Genomic DNA, 16,969 nt, shown 5'->3' on the forward strand with positions numbered 1-16,969 from the left:
TGTAATGTTGTTTGTACAAAGATTATGAATGAAAAACTGTAATTCATTGTTTAATTCAATGTTGCTTTCGTTTAATTTTTCTAACGTTTTATATTGAGACCACCTGATATTAAAATTCTGAATTTACCACTGGTTGCATAGCAGCGAACTTGGGAAAAAGATGAAGGATTATGAGTTTGATATTCCTTGTACAAAACGGTATCGTTTGGCAAAAAAAAAAAAAAAAAAAAAAAAAAAAAAAAAAAATCGATTTCGTTATGCTGACCATTTGTTTATTTTTATTCTCTCTTAAAACACTGTACTAACTCAGACCCACCACTTCTCTTCCATTCTTTACCTTTGTGCCCCACCTGTTTGTTTACCCATTCCCCCCCCCCCCCCCCCTTTTTTTCCTCTTCTGACCCCTTTGCCCATTTCTCTCCTTCTTTTTTTTATTTATTCTTGTATGTATTTTTGTATTCTCTTTAAACACCCTCACCATATTTATCTTAAACTCTCACATTATCTATAAATATTGTATTACTTTTTAAACATAATGTAAATATTGTTTAATGTTTATTTTACAATAATTTAAACAATCTAGGCTCCTGCCTAAATCTTGCCTAGGCACGTAGTTGATTGGCCCCACTCCACTGCCTGACTAGCACCTAACATTTTTTCGAATCTAATCCTAGCCAATTTAAGCTATTTGTATTGGCTTTGATATAGCCGCTTACAACCACGTTGGTGGAGAGATTTTTTTCTACTATGAATATTGACTCAAAACTTTGCACTTTCCAATGTAAAAGCAACCGTTTTAATTGAACATTGCACTCTTTTGCATTTCACCCTCCCCTCACCAAATCCTGGCTTCACCACTGCTTATGTACCAAAAAAAAAATTTGAGGGCGATTTGAAGTTTTTTGTTGATTGCATTTTGTTTATTCGTTTTTGGAGAATTAAAAATTTTGCTCGTGATATTTTGTATTTAGCTTTTACCTTTGAATCTATTAGTTTTAGTGTGGTTCGGCAGAAGGCTAACTTTGTCGTCTATCATTAGTTAATTATGATCACTCCATCCCTTCATATGTAATTTGGATTTTACACCCCCCTCATGCTAGACATGCAATGTTGTATAATTCTTTTTGCACTGGTGACCCTTGTGGCTGTGTTTTACTCTGGCAACTATTGTTTTTGTAAATTTGTCACGTTTACATGAACGCTTATTTTGCCTCGTTAGTTATCAAGTTTTTTTTTTTTTTTTTCCTACATAAACACTTATTATTGATAAGGAACACATAAAAGAAAATAAAAATTTTGAGTGTTGTGTTTTATCAGTCATTCATCAACATAAATTATACCGCAGATATCAGATACAATAACAAAATAGTCAGTGACAATGATTCAATGCATGTAGATGACTATTGAAAGTAAATTCCCTCCACCTAAAAATACAGGGATAAAGTAATACCTTACAATTTCAACTGAAATTGGGAATCTTGAATTAGTAAATGTACACGCTTACACATAACTAGGTAATAATGTCATGTAATGTCACGGTCATTTGTATTTCTTCTAAATATATTATTTTTTAAATGCTCTTCATTCTAAACATGTTCAATTGTTTATGATTTTCTATTCATGAAATAAGAAATGAAGTGAAGTGCCGCCTAAACAGATAAAGGTCCAAAACATAAAAAAGCAGAAGCAGCTCTACTCCTACTTCTAAAAACAATGATTCTCTTTCACATCACTGCAATCCCAAACTAAACCTAAACTTAATGTGGATGGTTGCAAAAAAGACCCTCTTAATTTCATTGAAGCAGGTGGTGTTCTTAGGAACTCTTTTGGAGCTTGGGATGCTAGGTTTTTAATCTTGGGCATGGAGGGATTCTCAACACTGAAAATTGGGGTATCTTTTTGGGATTACAACTTGCTTGAATAAAGGTGTTCAGTGCCTTTTTTTGGAATCTGATTCTGCAGTTTATGTCCAATTTATATCACATAGTGCCACTGATAGTCATCCTAATGGTGAATAGATTCAAGCTTGTCATGCGATATTACTACGTGCATGGGAATGTAATATACGACATATCTATCGTAAGATGAATTTTGTTGCTAATGAGTTGGCAAACTTGAGCCTCTCTCATCCTTTAGGTCCGATCTATTTTGAGTAAGCTCCATCTTCTTGTAAGCTATTATTATTGTATGATATTTCTGGTTTCTCTTGATCTCTCGACATTATTTTGTAATTATTTTGTCGGGCCATTAGCCCCTTTGGTTAAAAAATAAAATATAAAAAATAAGAAGAAAAGACTTTCCACGTTGGATAATGTTTTTGTGGTTTCGGTTCATTTTAAGCTCAAGATACCATTTAGAAAGAAAGAGAGACGAATTAAACTCATCACTTTGGCACAATTTAAGATGGATTCAGGCGTATACGATTTAAATAAATTTTAGGTATTAACTTGAAATATATAAAATTATATTGCCACATCTTAAGCACCCAACCGGAAGGGGAAGAAGCTGCAATAGGGTCCATATTTTCCATGGATTAGTTGATGCTTTCTCTCACTTAATGTATGGCTTATACATCTTTTACTTAATTCAGAACCTTGTTTTCTAAGAAAATAATTGATGTGCACGTTCTGATACATTTATTTTAGCCGATGTTGTGTGGCCACACTTGGATATTATCTTGTAATCTCATAAATATGAAGCACATATTAAATTATTAATTAATTAAATAAGACTACGCTACCCTAGTTTAATAACAAAAACAATAAAAATTGTCTCACCTTCTAAACAAATTACACGAGTACTCATAAAGATGCAGAACACTGCTGCTGAAAATATGTGCAAATTTCAAATGCTCATTCGCAGCCTCAAAACTTAAAAAAATGGGATGTTTATGGGTAATGTGAGAGAAATTAAATTTACAGATAAAATTTGTAAAGTAAATGACATGAAAGTTAATGATTAGATTATTACTCAAGAGTTAATAAACGTACTTGTTTTCTATTAGTAACATATCATTTAATTTATAAATTTTATCGACAAATTTAATTTCCTTAACACTATTCTTGGTAAGGTTATTAAGGCCACGTATATTATTATATTTACACAGTCCCGCTTAGTAATCATAATGTCATGCCAAGTTGTATTTTATTCATTTTTTGGTGACTTTTTCTTGGTTGCCATGAATGATGCTATCTTTTTAGAATTTCGACCTTTACATTTAAGCATCGTTTTGTTTATGTCTAATTTTGTTGTTGGGCGTTATCCTAACTTATGTACTAAAAAAAAAATTGAGGGTGATTTGAAGTTTTTTATTGATTGCATTTTGTTTATTAATTTTTTGGAGAATTAAAATTTTTGTTTGTGATATTTTGTATTTAGCTTCTACCTCTGAATCTCTTAGTTTTAGTGAGGTTCGGCTGAAGGCTAACTTTGTCGTCTATCATCAGTTAATTATGATCACTCTATCCCTTCATATGTAGTTTGGATTTATACATCCCCCTCACGCTAGACATGCATTGCACCGGTGACCCGTGTGGCTCTATTCCACTTTGGCAACTGTTGTTTATATAAATTTGTCACCTTCACGGTTTACCTGTATTACATAAACACACGTTATTGATAAGAAACACATAAAAGAAAATGAAAACATTTGGGGTTGAGTATTATCAGTCATTCATCTACGTAGATTACACCGTAAATATCGGATATAATAACAGAATAATTAATGACAATGATTCAATGCATGTAGATGACTATTGAAAGTAAATTCCCTCCACCTAAAAGTACAAGGATAAAGTAATACCTTACATTTTCAACTGAAATTGGGAGAGTCTTGAATTAGTAAATGTCCATGTCCATACTTGCACATAACTGGGCAATAATATCATGTAACGTCACGATCATATGTATTTCTTTTAAACATATTATTTTTTAAATGTTCTTCATTCTAAACATGTTCAATTGTTTATGATTCTATTCATGAAATAAGAAATGAAGTGAAGTGCCGCCTAAACAGATAAATGTCACTGGTTCAATTATGACAGCCACATGATAATCACAGTGATTAATAGTTAATTAGTCCTTAATTACAATACACTAGTGGATTATAATCATAAGCAACACCCACCGTTCTTCCTTTCTCCTTCCCAATATTACCACGTGCCACTCGTGTAATCCTAACGACTGTTGCAAGACGGTCACGCACACTCAAAGTAACCCACACGCCAGAGCAAAGCACATGGCCCACCCCAAGCCATGCCACCACTCACGGCTCAGATTCACTGGGACCCACTCACAAAGTCACAGGCGGTGACTCTATCGAATATACCCTCGCAACCGAAACAGAAGCTCTTCCCAATTGAAGGCTATAAAAGGCCTTCAAATATACAGACCCAATTGGCATTCTCTCTCTAAAAACACCACCCGCGTCCGCTCCCTTCCTCTCTCTAAAGCGCTTCCATGGGCTTCCCAGTGGGATACACAGAGGTCTTCGTCTTCCCCAACCTCTTCCTCCACACACTCTCTATCCTCGGCTTCATCCGAAGCCTCATTTTCTCGATCTTCCACTTTCTGGGTCTCTCCGAATTTCTCGAAACCGACGACATCGTTTGGCCGGAGTCCGGGTCCCACCTGCCGGAAAACCCATCCGCGTCGGCCCTCCTGATCAAGGAATTTCTCCCCGTCATCAAATTCCGCGACGTCGCCGGGGACCCTCCGGAGAGCTGCGCCGTCTGCCTGTACGAGTTCGAGGTGGAGGACGAGATTAGGTGTTTGACGAATTGCAAGCACATTTTTCACCGGGCGTGTTTGGACCGTTGGATGGACCACGATCAGAAGACGTGCCCGCTTTGTAGGACGGCGTTCGTGCCCGATGAGATGAGCGATGAGTTTAATCAACGGCTCTTTGCCGCCTCTGAGATTGAGCATGATTATTACAGTGAGTACAGTTCGGTTTGAGGAAGCTGGACTTGGTGGGTTTTTTTGTTGACCTTCTAATTGGTAAAATTTCAGCATAAAATGTAAATACACATGAAAATTTGGTGCCAAATAAATGAAATTTTGGTGCCAAATTTGAAGAAGTACAAGAAAAAAAAAGGGAAAAGAGAGAAGATTTTGAATCATTTCTCTCTTTTGTTTTTGTATATTAAGATATTGAAATACAAATGCTACATGACTCTCCTTCTTATCATATATACATATACGTTTATTTTATACTGTCGATCTTAAATCCGGATAAAAAAAAAAAAAAAAAACATCAGGTAGTCGACAGCCGACAAATCTATCCGTGTAATTCTATACTCAGCAATTTGCTGGTATATTTTATGGGATTTTTTTGTTATTGATTTCGCTTTAGAGTCAAGTCAATGACTTCAGGAAATGTGTTGGTGGGAATTTTTTATATTCTTTTTTAATATTTAAAAGGGAAAAGGACGTATAAAGGAGGGGTTTCGGCCTTTTGGGCCAATTATGCCAATTGCGGATTAGAAGAGTGGAGAGGCAGTATTGCTTGGGTTTTATGCCAATTTTCCACCCAAACTCTCATTTTTAGTGCAGGTGTGTCGTCTCTGTCAAATTTCATTGAAAATTGTATCAAAACTCATCACGTATTGCGCACTTGATCAATTTTTGTGCATGTTTTAATGACTCTAAGACCTCTAGGTGAACTGGGATCAAAATTTCGTTGACTACACCTTGTTTTCGAAGAGCTGACTACGTGTTCTACAGACTTTAGTCAATTGAATTCTTACTCAAAGTCCCTCAAGATCTTTAAGTGAAAAAATACCTTTGAAAAAGGTCTTACATATGTTAAAGCTGATACGTTTTGATTAAATTTTTCACGAAATAACATAGAGGTAGTACATTCACATTAAAGCATCAATTCGGGTGGTGAATTTGCAAGTTTTTAAAGTTTAGGTGGTATTTGTGCATACTTTTAATAATTCTGGTGGTTATTATGCAATTTTCATTTTTATGGTTTAGTCGACGTTTTTAAAGTGTCAATATACATTTATTTTTAGCAAACGATGTTGTCTACACTACGGGAGTGGGTTAAGTCTCACAATGAGCTAGCAATAATGTCGTTCAAATTCGCCTCTGTTAATAATTGAACCTAAGACCTATAACTTACAAGTAAAGAAAAATATTACTAACAGGTGTAATAAACAGTTTCTTTACTTTATATAATTATGTGGTAGCGATTGAATGTAGGGAGCAGGGACGTTTTGTTGATATTGCTCGTCGGCAGCTGGTAAGACGGCCAATCGATTTATCCGGATCTAGTCAAAGCCAGTGGTGGTCAGAGATGCAAGTGGAAAGTTTGTAGCAGCAATGGCACTTGCTGGAATTTCTTCGCCACCTTTAGCAGAGATGATGGCAGCTCGGGCTGCCGTGCTGTTTGCGCGCGATTTGGAGGCTGCTTATGTGGAATTTGCAGGGGATGCACAGATGGTGATCGCTGCACTTCATCTGAGGACGATATGTCTCCGCTGGGGCATGTTATTAATGATGCTAGACATTTTCTGTACTCGATTCCCCACTCGCGACTGTCTTTCACTAAACGGGAGGCTGACAGGGTTGCACACCGCTTGGCTCGGTTGTGTCTTTTTAGGGATGGACAAAACCTATGGCTTGAGGAACACCTTGACATTACTGAGGTAAGTTTAGACTTGTAATTTTAAGATGCGGGATGCTCTTTTTTTTTTTTTAGATCGGGTTAAAATTTCCGACAAAATTTTTACATGTATGCACCTGTTCCTCTTTTGTATATATTTCCTTACCTTATTTATGAATATCGTACGTTTTTTAAAAAAATTAACGGCTTGAATTTAATAAGATATAAGATCCAAATATATTTTCTTACCAAAATTTATAAATTCTTAGGAATTTATTTGGTGACAACCACCAATTTTGGATATGTTTGAATCTTTCAAACCTGTTAAAAACTTTGTGAGTCACGATGGCTTACCGAATTATACTTGCCCTCCTCTACTTTTACTAATTAATCACAAGTTGATTGGTATTACTTTAAATTGCTTGTCTAAAGAAAGTGATATTTATGATTATCCATCACATGGAAAAGAATCCTTCCAGGATCCTTTTCCTAGAGATCTGGAGGATTCTGTGATGGTGTTCGTTCATCGTACATCGTGCGGTCAGAAATCATTTTGAAATTGAAAATTATATATAAATAATACCTAACGAAAACTGATCGCACGATTTATGATGAACGGTCACGATCATGAAATCCTCAGGATCCCCATGAAAAGAATCCGACGATGATCCTTTTCCCTATCACATGTTTACCAACCTTTCCTTGTCAACAATATAACATTCATTTCATCCGGTCTTCCTTCACATACATGCTAAAAAGACTCTCTTAAAATAAGACTATCTACGAACTTTTTGCTACCTCACAATTTAATATCAATTTTTGAACTGCAAAAAACATAAAGTAGAAGAAATTTCTATCTTTTAAAAAAGTTTCCTTAGCATTTCTCTCATTCACATCATCATAGCATCCTCCTCTAATAGGAGCTGTCGTTGATTTTAGTTTGGCTAGTTTGAGTAACGTGCTACTCTTTGTACACGCACATTCGAATTTATGAGTCGTAGTTTAAATTAAATTGATTATCGCTTAGATAATTTTATTTGGTTACTATTTATTCTTCGAAATATATAAGCATGAAATTACTTTTTTTTTCTTTTTTTTTTTTTTTTTTTTTTACTTTTTCATTCTTCATTTGAAAAAATTTAATTTATTGATTTGCCTCCTAAAATTGTCTCTAAGCCTTACTTTACCACCTTAAATTGGATTTCTCTATCTTTGCCTCTTGAATCTGCTAAAATCGAGGCATTTCACTCTATTTCTGTCAATTATATCTCATGGACGTTAAATGAAAGGGTACTTTAGATATTTCATACTATGCTGGTAGAGATGAGCCATTGTGGTTGACAAGGTATGAAAGTTTTTAGAATGCTCTAAATCTCTAAATATGACAAATCTTTGTTAGCGTGGACGTAAACTTGGTGAAATGGCTCAATTTTGACAATTTTCAAAGGTAGAATGAAACAAATCCAATTTCATAAGGTAAAGTGATATTAGAGGGCGATTTCTGAGGACAAATCAACAAATAAACTCTTGAAAATATAGAAATTATCTACTAGTTCACGAATTTAAAGAAAAAAGAAAGATGAGTGCAAAGTGACTATTTTTCAATGCTTATGGAGAAATAAAAATTTAACAATGCATTGCATAATTTTTGAAATTGGTATATGTGCTAGTTAGGCTAGTCTACTAGACATTGACGACGGCATTAGGAGATAAACTCACTTTAATGGCATCGGTGTTGACGTCACTACATATGTATCACAAACCAATCACGTATTATTATATATTTCAAATTTTTTTTGCATGACAGTCCACGATTAATTTTAAATACCTTTGTATTGACATTTTAACATTCTTTCCTTGCAGTCCACTCTCAGAGTCTCGAGTGTTGCAATTTAAAGTAACAAATCACGTTGATTCGTCTGGCCTTCTCTGCATTCCCTTAACAATGGGAGCTTGATGAAGGTGAGAACCATCAATGAACAATTGACTCCTGAGAGACTTTCATGGAACGAACGTAACACTATCGTGGCTTCTCAAACCACTAATACAAGGTCATGTTTACGACTTTCTCCACATTACCTTTATTAGTGACTCGGAACGTGATAAAAAATCGAAGGGCAACATGGAAGAAACAAATTTGGTTTCAAAAATGAAGTTCAATTAGGAAATTCCTGTATCTAGTTTCATACCCATGTGACAGAATTTCGGTCTGCATTGTACCATCAGATCACTTGGGAGGATCGGGATGGGTGCGGCTAGGAGGAGGAGGTTGAGGATAACCGTCGAGAGGAGAAATTGGTGGAGGTCCTGGAGGATACGGAGGAGCAGACGCAGATTCTGGAGTATAACCAGGGGGTGGAGGAGGAGGTCCGAGGTTGTAAGGAAATTCTCCTGACTCTGGAGGAGGAGGATACGCGTGAGGTTTAGGCCCCGGAGGATATACTGGTTGCCCATATGCCGGTGGATGCATATATCCTACTGGCTGATGTCCATATCCTGCATGTTGATTTGGATACCCCGCATGTTGGTTTGGATATCCTGCCGGTGGATATCCCGCTGGTTGATTTGGATATCCTGCCGGTTGATTTGGATATCCTGTTGGTGGAGGTGAACATCCAGCGTGTGGATGTTGATATGCGGCATGAGGAGAAACTGGTTGATCATTCCGTGACATCTGCTGCATCGGAGGAACTGCCATCACGAGCGGCGGACCAAGCTTGCCATCCCTTTTGTCCAGTTCAATCTTGTGCTGGGTCTGCATAACTCCAACTCAATGTTTGCTTGTTACAATAGAGATTAATCACCATGAAATTGGAGGATTTTATCAATTGCATCAGTAATGTAGGGTTGGAGACGAAGTTTTTAGTATCTTAGAGCAAAAAGGTTCAGGGATTACAGTTCAAATTTCATTGATTTATCAAAATTCATGCATCAAGTTATATAAGCGAAAAAAATCAGAAGTTCAATGCTTTTAAAATGCACTTGATCACTAATTTATTGCATACCTGCATGCAAGCACAGACCCTGAAAAAAAAGACCAAGTCAGAATCAGTAAAAGGTGTAACGAGCTCCCGTCTGAATGAGTCAAGAAGGGTGGAATGAAGGCCTTACGAGCAAAACACCGTGTCAGCTATACAGTTCAACACACTGGAAATATCTGAGAGCTCCTCGCTTCCGGTTAAGCAAGCAATCAAGGAGCATATACACGCAATTTGGCTGAGGCAGAGCATACATCCCTACAAAAGAATGTCATGTTGGAGAGAGAAGGATATCATAATATGTGTAGACAGAGAAAAAATTGTAAACATAAACATCAAAACAGATGAGAGATTACAATAATGCAGTTGTCGCACGGTGTTGTTTGTATATTGAACTCATCTTGGATTAGGAAGCGTGTCGAGGAAACTGAACTTGAAAAGCAGCAGCAGACCTGAAAACAACAAAGTATGCAAACATATATAAAGTAAAAGTTTCATGGATGTCGATGTCTAGAAAAATACAGTAATAGAGCGCACAAGGTGAGGAATACCTACATGGATCGCTACATGTAGTAATAGATGAGTTAAGCCTGAATTTGTTCTTTAAAAAATGATGAATACCGCATCACTAAACGCGTCAATTACAACAACAAAACAATGTGATTAATACCTCCGTAACAAGACACAATTGAGGACAGCGCCTTTCTCCAAACTTTCCACTGCATGGCATATATCCGGCACAGCATGTGTACCTGTAACACAGAATATCACCAAGCTAGTGTTTAAGAATCGCAATCTTTCTGTAATGATCAGGAGTATCTGGAAATAAATGTAATTATTAGTTACAGTTACCTTGACATATCATTGTAAAGAGCTCGTTTGCGTAGGAGGTATGAAACACACGGAGCACTGTCATGTAACGAAGAAAAATTAGATTGCAGAATGCAAGAAACAAGGCATCTCTCCATAAAGCACAAGTCTGAGTACCGAAAAATCAAAACGAGCAACCATATCGCCAGTACCAAAGTGTCACGATGAAATTGTTGATACGAGAACATCATACCAAACAGTCTTACAGCAAAAGTAGAAACATATCTAATCGATAAGTGAGCTAAATGCAACAACTTAAGAATGCACCACAGAGATATGAGAGTGCTTACCAGAGACATGCCACGCAAAAATCTGCATAACAAACAGAACATAACAAGATTAAATTTCGGGTCAGATCAAATGCACATAAAGAAAGAAATACCAGAATCCAAACATAAAAATTAAAGCCAATTCGAGTTGATGATGTTAGCGAATTCAAATTTTCCCATTTCTTTGAGATAAAACACCAATTTATTTGTCTATTTTCTTACATTCATTTTCCCAATTAACTTTCAAATTTTCTTATACATACTAAACCTCAAAATCCATTCAGCCAAAAAAGAAAACTAAAAAACAAATTAAAAATCCCCATCCCATCTGCATGGAGCTCACTAAGTTTTCTCGGTAGTACTCAAATCTTTTATTTCCATATTCATTTCTTCGTTTTTGTTTTACCTACATTTTCTTATAGACAAATCATCAAAGACGTAACAAAGAATGAAATTCCAATCAAAACAGTCGAACACATCCCCCGATTCATAACAGAAACAAAGAAAATCCTCTGTTTTTTTTTTGCCTCACATGGCAACCAAACAGAAACTAAACAACAATGTACATCGAACCGATACAAATCGCTACTTACAGGAAGTATCAGCGGTCGCGGTGTCCATCAAACCGGCGTGCCATAGATTCCGGTACCCCTGACGGACCTGCATTTTCCCTACCTGGTCTTGAATCCCCATTTTCTCTCGATCCAAACAGTCTCAAAATATTCCGAGAACGAAAGTTTATTGTAATGCGATCGAAATACGAAAATCACAAACCAAAAACCACTCGCCGACAGAGAGAAGAAAGGATTTGTGGCGAAATTGAAGCGTTGATTTCAATAATCGCGAAGAGTGATTACCTTTTTTTGTTATATATATATGCGTAACTGCGTACATGCAGGCAAAGCTGATGGATGAGCTGACGAGATTGTGCGAGGGGAGAACAGCTGTGATTTGATATGTCCAAATATGTAATTTAGGAGGTTGGGAGCTTAAGTCGCATATTTGCATGTGATATAGCGTACGTAAGTGGGGGAAAGATTTTTCAGTGAACCGTAACATTACATGTTATTTTACAGTTGGAGGAAAGTTTTTTGTTTTTGTTTTTTTCCCATATCCTTTTAATTTTATGATAATATGTGATGTTTTGTCCCATGTTACTAACACAATGAAAAATCTCCTCAATTATGGGCGGGAATTACATTTTATGATAAACTCTTCAAACAAATGTAACTATGAGGACTAAAGTGAAACTTGAAGTAATCTACAGGGACCACAAGTGATATTAACTTTAATATTTGGGTTGATTTTAATGCTTACTTAATTATTGACCCATTGTACGGCTTCAAAAAAAAAATTTGCCCCCATCACCTCTCTTTTAAAGTTTAGAATTAAAATATCAAATGAAATGAAATAAAATCTCTCAAGTAATCAAAGAAAAATAATCCTACATAAGATATAAATTAAATAAATTACTGTTTATACAATAAAAAACTAAACTTTTTGAAATGGTAGAATATGCGATTAAGAGTGTTTGCCTCTACACCCTATATTAATATAGGGAGAGTAAATTTTCTTCATGCGAAAAAAGCGTTTCTAAAATTATCTTGGATAAACAATTAGTTTTTTCGTTCTTTTTCAAATAATCCACATCAACAATCGGAAAATAGCTATATAAGGAATTAAGATTTGTCAAGAATTTTAGTGATATTCATCTTCATTTGTAAGTAAGAGGTTTCAGGTTCAATTATCGCCAAAAGCAAATTTGAACCACATTATGCTTGTATCATCCCACATCGCCCAGGGGAGTCGATCTTGTAAGCCTTATATGTATATTCTCATCTCTACCTAGCACGATACCTTTTGGGAGCTCACTGGCTTCGGGTTCCGTAAGAACTCCGAAGTTAAGCGAGTTCGCGCAAGAGCCATCCCAAAATGGGTGACCCACTAGGAAGTTCTCGTGTGAGTTCCCAGAAACAAAATCATGAGGGTGTGGTAGGGGCTCATAGCAGACAATATTGTGCTACAGTGGAGTCGATCCAGGGATGTGGTGGGGGCCCGGGCCGGGATGTGACAATTTGGTATTAGAGCCAATCCCCGGAAGTGTGCCGATGAGGACGTTGGGCTCCTAAGGGGGGTGTATTGTAACATCCCACATCGCACAGGGGAGTGAATCATGTAAGCCTTATATGTATATTCTCATCTCTACCTAGCACGAGGCTTTTTGGGAACTCACTGACTTCGGGTTCCATAGGAACTTCGAAGTTAAGCGAGTTCACGCGAGAGCCATCCCAGGATGGGTGACCCACTGGGAAGTTTTCGTGTGAGTTCCCAGAAACAAAACCGTGAAAGTGTGGTAGGGGCCCAAAGTGAACAATATCGTACTACGGTGGAGTCGGGCCAGGGATGTGGTAGGGGCCTGGATGTGACAATTTTAGTCATCTCCAACTCTTGGGTTAAAATTTAAAATTTTAACCCAGAAAATTTAGCTGGAAGTGGTTTTTTTTTTTTTTTTTTCCCTTCAATGTTTATGAGTTAAAATTTTAGCCCAAAATTATTAAAGAATGAATTAAGACTAAATTTTATTTTTCGTTAACTTTTTTCAAATACTTTTTGTAACATCCCATATTGCCCAGGGGAGTGGCTCCTGTGAGCCTTATATGTATATTCCCATCTCTACCTAGCACGAGGTATTTTGGGAGCTCACTGGCTTCGAGTTCCGTAGGAACTTTGAAGTTAAGCGAGTTCACGCGAGAGCAATCCCAAGATGGGTGACCCACTGGGAATTCTCGTGTGAGTTCCCAGAAACAAAACCGTGAGGGCGTGGTCAGGGCCCAAAGCAGACAATATCGTGCTACGGTAGAGTCGAGTTCGGGATGTGGTGGGGGCCCAGGCTGGGATGTGACAATTTTTATGAAGATTATCGTAATTTATTTTTATGAACATTTTAACCTAAAAATATTTAAATTCCGAGAAAAGTTGAAAATTCACTAAACCGAGCCCATGAAACATGTATTTATAGAGTTTTTGGGTAAATTTTGGTTTTTTTTTTTTTTTTTTTAAATTCTTCTAGTCGCTGGATTTAATTTTGGGCAATTAGACCTTTTTTTTTGTTTTTTTTTTACTATTAGATTTGATCATATTCGATCTCATCCGTTAGATTTAATGCATTGAAAATTTTAAATTGCCCAAATAAGTTTTAACTCAAAACTTTTTAGACCCAACCATTGGAGAAGGATTGTGTGTGTTTAAACCTAAATTTTGGGGGCTAACCTTTTAACCCTGACCTAAAATCTGCGTTAAATTGGCCAAAATTTTAGCTTTAAACCCAAAACTTATTTAGGCCCAATCATTTGAGAATAATTGGGTTAGTTTAAAACCTAAAATTTTCAACCCAAGTGTAACATCTCATATCGCCCAGAGGAGTGGATCCTGTAAGCTGATTTGAAGTTAGTAGAAGCCATAAGGTAATTTGAAGTTAGTAGAAATAAGCCTCGTATTTAGTTGTATATTCACTTTGGTTAAAATTACCAAGTGTTGGGCTCATATTGTAATTTTGTCTAAGTGACATGTGGATGAATCACCTTGAATCCAACTGGATGTGTGGCTGAGATCACTTGATGTATTGGTGAGATCCCATCAGCATGACTAACGGTTATGCAGTGCATCATTGTGTGTGCAAGTGGAATCAATAGAGAACATTCTCTGAAATTTGCAGAGATAGAAAGAGAAGCTCTCATCACCATTTTCGTCCTTCTGTGATTCCTTTCTCTTATTCTTTCTTCGATTTGCACTTCCTCTCATACTAAAACTTTAACATGGCCTTAAAGCCAAGTTCGATCAACTGAGATATGAGCGTGAACTGTGAAAGCGTAATCAACGTTGAAGCAATCGAGCTACATTTCAGCTTGCACCGATTTTGGTGAAGTCGCCGGAACTCCATAGAAATCAAAATCAATTTGCCTTCAAATCATCTAAGCTAAGAGATGGTTGGATTGGAAAGTTTTGAGGTGAGAACTTCGATCTTCTCTGGTGAGAACTACGAGTTCTGAAGAATTAAAACGATCACCGTTTTCAAGTCACGTGGGCTATGGAATTTGGTGGAAAAAAGGATTACAACTGCCGATTCGAAGTAGAATGAGGCAAAGACTAAGGAAGACATAGACATTGATGACGAAGCGGATGAGAATTTGGCTGCAATCTTCATGAAAGATGCAAAAGCGTTGGGCATCATTCAAAGTGCAATCTCCGATCAGATCTTTCTCCGAATTGCTAACACAGACTAAGAAAAAATGGCGCGGGATATGTTATACGGAGAATTCCATGGTGGTGATCAGGTGAGATCTGTGAAACTTTAAAATCTTAAACGAGAATTTGAATATACTAGAATGTGTGATGATGAATCCTTGTATGGGTATCTTACTCGATTGAATGATCTGATTAATCAAGCTCCAAAGACCCTTGAATATCCGTTCATCCTCGTTCATTAAGGTTAAGCCTAACGCCCCTTTAAGAAATTCACACAACTGTTCATTAAAATCAAGCCCCGAAGGCCCTTGAAGATTCGTTCATCCTCGTTTATCCTAAGATCAAGCCCCGACGACCCTTTGGATCAACAACCCATCCACAAATTTACACCTTATGAAGATAGAATTAGAGGATCAAATTGTAAAAGAGATTGTAACCCCAAAATTAATACAAAATATTATTTTGTACACATGTTCTTGTCTCATTCATCGCAGGAATATTCGTGTTTACAAAGACATTTGGAGAAATTCTTTCAAATGAGAGATTAGTCCAGAAAGTGTTAATTAGTCTCACTAAGATATGTATGATCCTATATGCTTAGTGATAGAAAACACAAAGAGTCTTGAGTCTATTGAGTTGCAAGAAGTTATAGCTATCTTGAAGAGTCAAGAGCATAGGTTTGATATGCATATTTCAGATACAACTGAGAGAGCATTTGCATCATTGTCTATGAGTCCAAAAGGGCAAAACAGTGGTAATGTCCACTTTGGTGCATTCAAACCACATAAAAACTGGAATTCAAGAGGGGAAAAATGAGAGTTTAAGCCTAAGTTCCAGCAAAAGTCATTTGGAGGTCCTGTACAGAATTTAACTTCTTCATGATCTACAAGACAAGATGCAGTCAAACCATAGTGTAAAGTGTGTTCTAAGTTCCACTTTGGTGAATGTAGATATAAAGGGAAGCCTAAGTGCTATAATTATGACAAATTTGGTATTGGGCCAGGGAATGCACAATAGGCAAAGCTAGCCAGAAAACAAATTGTGCTAATCAAATGGAAGTGACAAGAAATCTTTTCTATGCTAATAGTGTCATCACTGAGACAAGGGTGAATGAAAATTGGTATATTGATAGTGGTTGTACCAACCATATGACTGGAAATGTTGAACTACTTGTTGATGTAAGGACAAATGTCACAGGAAAAGTACAAATGCCTAATAGAAATATGGTGAATGTTGTTGGAATGGGATCACTTGTGATTAACACAAATATTGGCAAGAAGTATATCACGGAAGTGATGTATTTACTTGGTTTGAAAGAGAATTTTCTAAGTCTTGAGAAAATGGATGAACATGATTATTATCTGCTATTTGGTGGAGGAATTTGCTGTTTTTTTTTATGGTCCATCACTTGCCAGTCTTGTTATCAAAGTCAAGATGAAAGGAAATAGGTGTTATTCTCTATCTTTAATGCGAAATGACCAAATTGCATTGAAAGCTAGTGTAACAGATTGCACCTGTGTCACGCCCCGACCCCGAAATATTTATTTTCGAGAAATAGTTCCAATGATAGGCCTGATTAGATTTTCCTGTTTGATTTATTAAATGTTCACACAATTTATAACTAGAATTTAAATGTCCAAAACATAAGATTTCCTTTTATAATAAAATTCCAAACTCCTTACTCAGTACAATTTCTCAATCAAAGCTTTGTCTCATTTACGGAAGAATGAGAACTTGGCACGAACATCGCGGAGGCCGCTCCAGAGCGCTAGCGTGACCTCGCGGTACACTCTCTGCTGAGTCAACGAGTTGACTAGATCGCTTATGGAAATGGACGGCAGCTCTGGTTTAGATTCCGATGAGGGCTTTAGCGTTATCCCCTCACTCCATAGCAGCTTCTTCAAGTACATCGCCTTAGTCGTTTACTATAACACTGGAGAATTTTTTTTTCTTTCTCCTCTGGCTTTTGCTCGAGAAATGTTTTGACCAAAACGACG

General features: G+C 36.7%; 2 protein-coding genes and 1 long non-coding RNA gene across 4 annotated transcripts; 2 read left to right on the top strand and 1 right to left on the bottom strand.

Moving 5' to 3' along the window:
• Positions 1-4,383: 4,383 nt before the first annotated feature.
• LOC137721366 (brassinosteroid-responsive RING protein 1) lies at positions 4,384-5,188 on the top strand. Its single transcript, XM_068460462.2, has one exon. It carries the CDS (start codon positions 4,459-4,461, stop codon positions 4,954-4,956), a length of 498 nt encoding a protein of 165 aa, XP_068316563.2. The 5' UTR covers positions 4,384-4,458; the 3' UTR covers positions 4,957-5,188.
• A 262-nt stretch (positions 5,189-5,450) lies between these two features.
• LOC148699155 (uncharacterized) lies at positions 5,451-9,997 on the top strand. Of its 2 annotated transcripts, XR_015964359.1 has the most exons (3): positions 5,451-5,553; positions 6,208-6,653; positions 8,474-9,997. It is a non-coding gene; the product is annotated as an uncharacterized LOC148699155 (long non-coding RNA). The 2 variants fall into 2 exon arrangements; XR_015964358.1 differs by lacking the exon at positions 5,451-5,553 and having other exon boundaries at positions 6,163-6,653.
• Positions 8,364-11,569, bottom strand: LOC137721389 (uncharacterized). Its single transcript, XM_068460482.2, has 8 exons — positions 11,321-11,569; positions 10,749-10,770; positions 10,441-10,497; positions 10,259-10,340; positions 9,945-10,040; positions 9,722-9,846; positions 9,616-9,634; positions 8,364-9,365 (listed from the first exon to the last, which is right to left on the bottom strand). Exons 1-8 carry the CDS (start codon positions 11,418-11,420, stop codon positions 8,838-8,840), a joined length of 1,029 nt encoding a protein of 342 aa, XP_068316583.2. The 5' UTR covers positions 11,421-11,569; the 3' UTR covers positions 8,364-8,837.
• Positions 11,570-16,969: the final 5,400 nt, after the last annotated feature.

This window comes from Pyrus communis, chromosome 1, assembly GCF_041283825.1.
Source record: "Pyrus communis isolate YQ-2024b chromosome 1, ASM4128382v1, whole genome shotgun sequence".
Classification (NCBI taxonomy): domain Eukaryota; kingdom Viridiplantae; phylum Streptophyta; class Magnoliopsida; order Rosales; family Rosaceae; genus Pyrus; species Pyrus communis.

What these genes read in the sequence shown, in the direction of transcription:
- LOC137721366 (XM_068460462.2), top strand. Translation starts at nt 4,459, where the DNA reads ATGGGCTTCCCAGTGGGATACACAGAGGTCTTCGTCTTCCCCAACCTC.
- LOC137721389 (XM_068460482.2), bottom strand. Translation starts at nt 11,420, where the DNA reads ATGGGGATTCAAGACCAGGTAGGGAAAATGCAGGTCCGTCAGGGGTAC. An exon ending in CGCGACCGCTGATACTTCCT is followed by an intron (nt 10,771 to 11,320) that starts GTAAGTAGCGAT and finishes TTTGTTATGCAG; the next exon opens with ATTTTTGCGTGGCATGTCTC. An exon ending in TTTTGCGTGGCATGTCTCTG is followed by an intron (nt 10,498 to 10,748) that starts GTAAGCACTCTC and finishes GTTACATGACAG; the next exon opens with TGCTCCGTGTGTTTCATACC.